General features: G+C 31.2%; 1 protein-coding gene across 1 annotated transcript; it reads right to left on the bottom strand.

Moving 5' to 3' along the window:
* Nucleotides 1-7,026: 7,026 nt before the first annotated feature.
* Nucleotides 7,027-7,782, bottom strand: LOC126797068 (glutathione S-transferase T3-like). Its single transcript, XM_050523752.1, has 2 exons — nucleotides 7,456-7,782; nucleotides 7,027-7,353 (listed from the first exon to the last, which is right to left on the bottom strand). Exons 1-2 carry the CDS (start codon nucleotides 7,780-7,782, stop codon nucleotides 7,027-7,029), a joined length of 654 nt encoding a protein of 217 aa, XP_050379709.1.
* Between the last annotated feature and the right edge of the window lie 1,051 nt (nucleotides 7,783-8,833).

Genomic DNA, 8,833 nt, shown 5'->3' with positions numbered 1-8,833 from the left:
CTGATTTCAACGGCAATGTGGCGTGTTTCTTAATTCAACCCCATTTTCATCCCCACTCCCCCGCTCGCGGTCCACCGAATCACTAATCCCTCATGTGAATTTCCCATACAGTACATTAGATTAGGTTTTTACTTTTTACTAGTAAGTTTTTACAAAATTGGGTCATTCCACTCATGCGGCAAAGAATTGTAAGTATTAACTCTGAGTTAAAGATTGTTAGTATTGTCATTATATATTTATTCATATTGAATAATGAAATAAATTAATAAAATTACTTAAGAGGAACACTTCCTATAATGTTTGTTTTTTCGAAACATGTTATTGATTTATATATTTATTATTTTATGTGATATGGTATGTTAAAAGATATTAGAAAAAATATAAATAAATAAATACATTGAAAATTAAAAATATAATGACAATACTACCCCTTAAATGCATGACATGTGACGCAAAATTGGATAGAAACAGTTAAATTTAACAGACGGGGTGCAAATCGGTAATTTTTACCAAGTTTAGGAAGTAAATTGACTCAAATACAAGTTCAGGGTGCAAAGTGACAATTTCAGCTAAATATGGGGTGCAAATCGGCATTTATGTCAAATTCTAATTATACCTAATAGTTTTTTTATTTTCCAATTTTACTCTTATTTCAAAAGGAGGAAAAAGAATGCAACCGTTGTTCATCTTCCCACTTCGTTTGCCGACGGCTGCAATCTTCCCCCTTCTCAATCTCTCAATACCTCCATTCTCTCATTCCCTCCATTAATCATTTTGTTTTCATCAGAATAGTATAACGGTAAGTTCCCTTTATTTGCTTCAGGTTTCTTTTCTTACTCTAAATCTGAAGACCTTGGGTCATTCAAGAAACCGGATCAAGCACAAGTGCTTATTCTATCTACTGCATTAGTTGCAAATATTATCCAATTAGGTTTCATTTAGGGTCTCCACACTAATCTTTAAGGATATATTTGGTTAGGGCTGAGAGTTAGTACCGAAAAAATGGTACCGAAACCGTTCGTCCCATACTGAATCCCAACAGGACGTGATGAATCGGTACAAATTTCCAATATTGAATCGATACCGATACCGAAAGTATATAATCGGTACGAGTCGGTTCTATTAGATCTGATACCGAATATACTGAACCGTACCGAAACCATAAAAACTCATATTGGGGGAGGGAGGGGTTTAGGGTTCACAAAAGCCAATATATCCTAACTCATTTCATCGAAAACTCATCGCCTCTATGCACTTCGCGTCTTCGCATTTCATTCTCAATCACTGAGTCCGCCCTTCACTCTCATTATCAAGTCTCAATCGCAGCCTCTCGGAATCTCGATGTGAAAATTGAAGGTAAGCCATAATTTAATCTCGAATTCTTAACTGAAACACTGAAAGTATGAATTATATATGTAGTTTGGGTTTTGAGTTTTACTTTCTTTGGGTTATGGTTTGACTTTGTGTTCGTTTCAAATCAAAAAAGTTTGAGTTTTGTGTTTACTTTCTTTGTGCAAAAGTATGAATTTGTATAGTGTAAAACTCTCAATTTGTGCAGAAGTATATGCAGATGTAGGAATTGCTCTCAGTTTGTATCTTTTCAGCTTTGTGAAAATGTGAAGTGTATTAATTGTATCTTTTTTATGTGAATTATGTTCATAATTGAACCTAGTTAGTGTAGTGAATGATGCATATGTAGGTCTGGTGGAATTTTCCAGTTTGGTACCGAAAAAATACCGTACCGTACCAAAATCGAACGGTATCGATTATGTTCGGTATTGAGGTTGAAAATGGCAGTACCGAACTGATACCGAAATATAAAATCGGTATGGTATCGGTATGAGCACAATACCAGACCATCTCGTACCGGTCCCAGCCCTACATTTGGTAGCACCCTTAAAGTTTTTTTACTAATTTTCTTGCTCCTATCTAACTGAAAAATAGTTTGTCGTTGTTGGCTTCAACCGATATGGGTAATTTGTCCAACATAGTTATCTACCATTCTAAAAAAAAGTACTTCAAATTTCTTAGTTTAACTTAGCTAAGGAAAATCCATCTTATTAACCAATTAAATAATGAAAAAATATATATTCTTCAATAGCAAATTCCGAATAAAAAAAACTAATATCGGTGTCAAATATGATGCTACATGCAAATTTTGATTTGCTCCCAAATTTCATTACTGACCTTTAGTTTGAACAAAATATGGAACATGTGCAAGACCTACAGGCCGAGTAATATATAGTGAAATTGTAACAGATAATTTCGCTTCTTATGGATCTAGTATATCTATTATAAAAAAAACATATTAACAGAGAGAATTGAAGTTTTGTTGAGCCTCAATTACCATAAAAAATTATTATATGTACCGGTACATAGTCTATGTGACGTACTCTTTTAATATTATTGGTCAATTTTATACTGTGTTTGTTTCTACTTAGTTATTCATATTTAAATAATCTTTCCCCTTTCACGACGTGTATGTTTACCACACCATGGAGTAATATGATTTGATGGGTACGTCACATAGCAGTGACACGTGGTGTTCCTGGTACACATAATAATTTGGTTATTTTTCTGTCCTGTTGGGTGGTTCCTCCCTGAATCATCAGTCTTTGTGATATTTATATCTTAGCACCGTACCTAAAAAAGAGATTATCGTCAATGGAAATAATGGAGAAATAATACCAGAAAAATTAATAATATTACAAAAGTTCCATAGACAATAATAAAGATAAATACCCCATTGTAATACAGTAAAATCTCTATAAATGAATAATGTTTAGACTAAAGGAAATTATTACTAAATTATTATTGATAGCGGGATTATTATATTTTTGATAAGTAAATAGTTTATTCATTTATTGATAAATTAATAAATTATTATGTTACAAAATTTATTGTTATTAGTAGAGTAATATGTCTATTTTTAGCTAGGATTATATATTTCTTCACTTTTCAAATTTAATATAATTTCATGCCTAAAAGTAACTTTAAAATGTTAAGTTTCAATAATTACTTTCCTTAATTGTATTATAAATTTTATTCACTATCTATTTTAAATATTTGATCAATTATTAATCATATTAACTGATTTTTAAATTTTATTAAATGAATTGTTACTTTATATATTCGATGGGACTTAAAAATATTTCAAAAAAAAAATATCTTATGCATTTTAGCGAGATTTCTAATAATATACACTGGTCCCGAGTCGGGATCAGAGGAAATTATTATTTAATCAAAGTTATTAATTAATCGAACATTCATTTATCGAAGTTCAACTATACTAAGTAAAAATTAAGTAGAAAAAAAACAAACACACAAACACTAATGTGTATAAATGTAAAAAAAGATTAAAGCATACATTGGCCCTCTCTGGTAGGACTTAAACCCCAAAGTCTACTACCATAACCAAAAGGAGCAATAGTAGAGTAAAACTGAGAATTTCTTAAGGGGGTATTAATATGACTAAGCAAGCGACTGAAGCCATACAAACTTCAGGTGACACCTTGACACAGAAAGGTATGATTCCAGAGAGAGAAGAGTACTACAAGAATAATTACATGGATAGATCTGTTAATAGAAAAGAGTTGAAGAACAAAATACAGGAATTGAAGAATCCATGTAAAATGAATAAACAGGCAAATAGCAATTTCAACAGTATGATGGCAAGACCAAAGCTACAATAAAGGACAATCACGGCATAAGTACAACGTAAAAAATTTGGGGTCTCTACCATGGGTTATCTCTAAACTGTCATCTACATACTAGCATTTGCAATCGCAAAACCTTTGGCGATATTCAGCCGTTTTAGATCCTTAATTGCACAACATGAATCTATTTTTTGTATTGAATATGTTTCGTTGTCTCATGCTTAAGAGATGTGAAAACAACATTTTAATTGCATATCAAAGATCAAAAGTGACGAGGCACATCATTTCGTTCAAGAAATACATTTTCTGTAATACACATAAATGTAGAAGAATGAAAATTTCCCAAGGCACACATATAAACAGATTGTACCTTTCTCTATCCAAGTAAAAAAAATATATATGTGAAGGAATGAAAAGTAGAAGAGAAAATTAGAGACCCATTTTTCAAGCCCCTTTTTAAGTTAAACCTACACTCATTTTCTTTTTTAATCTACACCAAAAACTTATATATATGCATTCTTTACTTGGTTCTTTTTTATAATTAATATATTCAAATTATTTGTTTGAGTTTACTTTTTTGCCCTTTTAACTGAAAATGGAAAATATCTCTCTAAATATAGCTATTAAAAAATTTTAAATTCTATAAACATGTAACATTATATATATAAATGTACTTATAAATTAAAATATTCAATTGGTAAATATGGACAATTTATGTTAAGAAATAGTCAATTGAAGAAGTAAATTTATGTTATAAAAGTAATTGTATTAAGCAAAGCAATTGAATTGAATGCCTTAAAAGTTGTCAATTTGGCTCTTACTTTTTACCACTTTAAGGCTATTTAATCATACAATATGGTATTATATTCTTTCCACTTCAAAAATACATATTTATTTCTTGTAGTCGTCGAAATTTCATTTTTCCATTGTATGTTAGAAACTACTCTTATATATATTTTTATTTCTATATATCCTACCGTTGGCCATTACTAGGTTATGAATTTTTTGTTTTGTTTTTAGATTCTATATATGATATAGGTGTATAATCCCTCCATATTAATTTGTTATAATAGCAATCCTATCCTATAGGTAAATAATAGTTAAGTGTGGTATATCCAACAATACATCCTACCTATGAAACTTACATTTCTTAACTCAAAAGGTAAATCCTACCTATAGAGCAGAATTAACAAACCAAACCCACATGTCTTCAAGGAACAATTAATCTACACATTCCAAAAACTTAACCTACTTAACAAACCACACCACCTATCTTCAAGGAACAATTAATCTACACATTCCAAAAATTTAACTTACTAAATAGAAGTTACCTATTTCACAGGAAAGAAAAACAATCAAACAAATACCCTTCAAAACCACATGCCTTCTAGGTAACTATGCCTATCACACAGGTACAACAACCCGAATTACAAGTAGAATACAGCTCACTAACAAATTCAACTCAACAAAGAATCACATATACATATTTGACGAAATTCAAATGAAAGTCATACCTATGGTACTGGAACCACACAACAACAAACACCACACATGTCCAAGGAAAAACATATTGGAATAAGTGAAAACATAAATTGCTAACAAACCAACGCCATATAGGCTTGTGAAATCGAGCAACCCATTCATATCATGAATAAAGGTGGGAATTGAGAAAACCTCTTATATCAAGGTTTCGTATGAGGAGATTATATAATCTCCAAATCCCCCTGTATTTAATTATGTTGATTTGATCATGGATGAGAATGAAATCAATATTTGATGCTACAATCAAGGGCCAGATTTTGAATTCAGTTAACTCAATCATGGTTGAATTTTGTAACAAAGACATATGCTTCAATCAAGTGATACATGCTAATTTTGGATTTTATAGTTATCTATTAGGAGAGTGGCACATTTAGTAAATACACCAAAATAAGGTTATCTTATTTAGAACTAAAGTATTTTTTTTAAATGAGATAGCGTAATAAATAGATTGGTTGTAAGTTCAGAGATAGCAATGGGGAGGGTAGGGTCAGGGGATTGAAAAACCATACCCATACCCCAAGTCTGTTTGCATCCTCGTACCCGTCCTGATTCCCGTAATAAGATACTAAGTATTCCCTACGCTTAGGGGATCAAGTTCTCATACTTGTTCTAATACCCGTTAATAGCAATTTATTTTAATATAAAAATTTCCAGTAAAGTACAAGAAATATAAAAGAATGAAATAAAAATCAAATATCATAATAAAATTATCTCCTTACATCAAAGATTGTTGTGCGTGCAAATAATCACATAATATATTTTAATATTTATTTATTTATTTAATTTGTATACTAATTTATTTGAGTAAATATATATTAATTAATTATATTAGAAATATAATATATTATTAGGTGGGTATGGGGATGAGGATTGAAATACCACCCCCATCCCTTATCCGTTTCCGCTATCCGAATGTGGAGATCTTCGTATCCGTTACCCGATTTTATCCGAAACATTCCCCGATTAAGGTCGAATACCCATGGGTATCCTACCTGCTAGGTATTTTTGTCATCCCTATATAAGTTTAAGGGGTGAGTGTAATATAAAATAAATCTACATTTTTGGGTGTATGTCTAAATGCCCCAAAGTAAAAAATAGCAAGAAGCATAAGAATACAAAGTTGTGTGTTAGGGGACAGTTCTGAGTGCAATACAAGAAATGCTCCCATAAGAGCATCTTCAATAGAGATGCTAAAAGTTATTGTCAAATTTATATTTTGACATTTGACATAGCACATATAGCATTTGTTATTTTGACTAATCTTGATTTCCAATAGAGATGTCTAATTTGAATACCATATATATTTTGACTAATATATATACCATATATTCTTTTCTCTTGTTTTCTCTTTTTTTTTGATCTTGTAATGTAAAGATCTATGGTATGCCATATCCAAACTATAGTGACACTGTAGCAAATCTATAACCAATATGACATGAGATACAACAAAATAAAAACCACTTCAAGATTGTATTAATCATACTGCATTGAAAAAAATAACCGTTTATTTGAACACAAACAAACACATTGTGTTCTAAATATTACATTCTCTAGATAACAAAACGAAACTTCATACATAATTAAAAATTAAACAACAATTACGAATTTTCAAAGGAAAATTGGAGATAGAAGTCTTCAAGTGTCACCTTGCAAAATTTTCATTTGCAGTTTGAAATAATACTCCATTTGCAGAGGATTCATAGTAGATGTATCCATATCCATAATTTTCATCTCAGCCTCTATCTTTATATTCTCAGCCACTTGTTTCCTAATTCGCACTTTCTCCTTATCAACTTCAATCTTTTCCTACATGATTTGTAGTTTCTTTTCATCTTTTTTTTTCTAGATGTAACTTTTGAAGTTCTACTAGTTGATCAGTTTCGTTCAACTTTCTTTTTTCAGCCTTTGTACCAGGTGGTCTAGTCACAAAACTACAAGTGTTCATCTCCTCCTCAATATCTATATGAGTGCTTGTAGTTGAAGATGATGAGATATTAGTTGTAGAAGGTTTAGATCTTTTCCTACTTTTCTTCATGTTTGGCTCTTGCATTATTTGATTCCATTTTGGTTGGTGCCTTAAGAGAATCCAAGCATGATCAAGAGTGAACCTTTTCCCCTTCACTTGTTTTTCATACATACTCTTTGCACCTGCAATCTGTATAAGAGAAAAAACGGTAAAAATGTATATGAGTTTCAGGTTCTTATAATTGCAGTGATTTTATAATGTAATCAAAGGAGGCAATGAATTAAAAATTACCTTGTCTTGTTCAGTCTTCCCACTTTCATGTAGATTATTTATAGATGCAACACACCCTGAAAATTTGTTGACGATACTCTGTATTTTCCCCCACCTTTGTTTCAACATTTGTTGGGAACGATCAGAATCAAAGTCCTTGTATTTATGGTAATAATCTGTGATCTTCCCCCAAAAGGTGTTAGACTTTTGCTCATTGCCTGTGGTTGGATCCATACCAGTGTTCAACCATGCACTAATAAGAAGAGCATCCTCCTCTGGGCTAAAGCCAGCACCTCTTGTTTTAGTAGTCGACTCAAACACCTCCTCTGAGTATTGAGAATCCATCATGTTGCAAAGACTGCTGAGAAAGTAAACACACACAAAAAATAGTAATAAACAGACCAATACAGAGAGAAATAGGTCCAGAGAAGTTGATACCAAATAACAAAATATATAGTGGCTAAACTTTGTTGTTAGTTGGGGAAACATATGAAATATGGACGGGAAAATTTATTATCATAATAAATTAAGTTAAAGGATTTTAGGACTTTGCAGGTCTTAAGGATTGTTAGTTTTAAGGAATATAATTAACAAGTATAAAAACGTGTAGTGTTATAGTAGAATTAATATAGGACAACAACACACCTTCTTATTCAATATGCACACCAACATGTCCTTTTATGATCTCTTTGATGACAAATAAGAGAATATGGTTTTCTAGTTCTAAAGAATTTTTTTTTAAAAAGGGAGAAATAGCATATATGTCTTCAAGGACTCTCATTAAGCACCAAAGAGTTAATAATAAATTCAGCCTTGTACTTCAAAATTCGTACAATACCAATACAAATCCTTGTACTTTAGTCTTATGAAATAGGGATAAACTTGTACATAACAACATATGCCAGCAAGTTTAGAGCAACATTGAAAAGACATAGAACAACATATGGCAGCAGGTTTACAACAACATTGAAAAGACACAGAACAACAAGTAAGACTATAATAAAAAACTAAAATAGAAGCAAAAAGGAAAACTAAAAAAAAAAAAAGAAGCAACAATAGAAATAGAAGCAATAACAATGAGCAAGGATATCACAATAATTAGTTCTTGACAAATTGGAAATAAAAGTTCTTGTCCACCATTATGGGTGTCCTCATCAATCCCACACCATTTTTTCATAATTGAGGTCTAGTCATAGGCATATCAGAACCAAAGTCATTTAATGGTTTAGAACCAAAGTCACATTCTTTTCCAGAGAAGCAGACGCAAAAACCAAATTCTCTACTGTTACTGGTTCATGCATCTGCAATTATATACAAAAAGATAGATTTCATGTATAGTCATATGCCAATCAAATGATAGTACAAATACCTTCATTAGATCTTACCTTGCCACGGTTCA

This window comes from Argentina anserina, chromosome 6 (assembly GCF_933775445.1).
Source record: "Argentina anserina chromosome 6, drPotAnse1.1, whole genome shotgun sequence".
NCBI classification, from domain to species: domain Eukaryota; kingdom Viridiplantae; phylum Streptophyta; class Magnoliopsida; order Rosales; family Rosaceae; genus Argentina; species Argentina anserina.
This window is presented reverse-complemented; position numbering and strand designations above follow the sequence as displayed.

Bases quoted from the DNA above. Each gene is read 5' to 3' on its own strand.
- LOC126797068 (XM_050523752.1), bottom strand. From the start codon at position 7,782: ATGATGGATTCTCAATACTCAGAGGAGGTGTTTGAGTCGACTACTAAA. The intron at 7,354-7,455 runs GTAATTTTTAAT...TCTCTTATACAG, and splicing joins GGAAGACTGAACAAGACAAG to ATTGCAGGTGCAAAGAGTAT.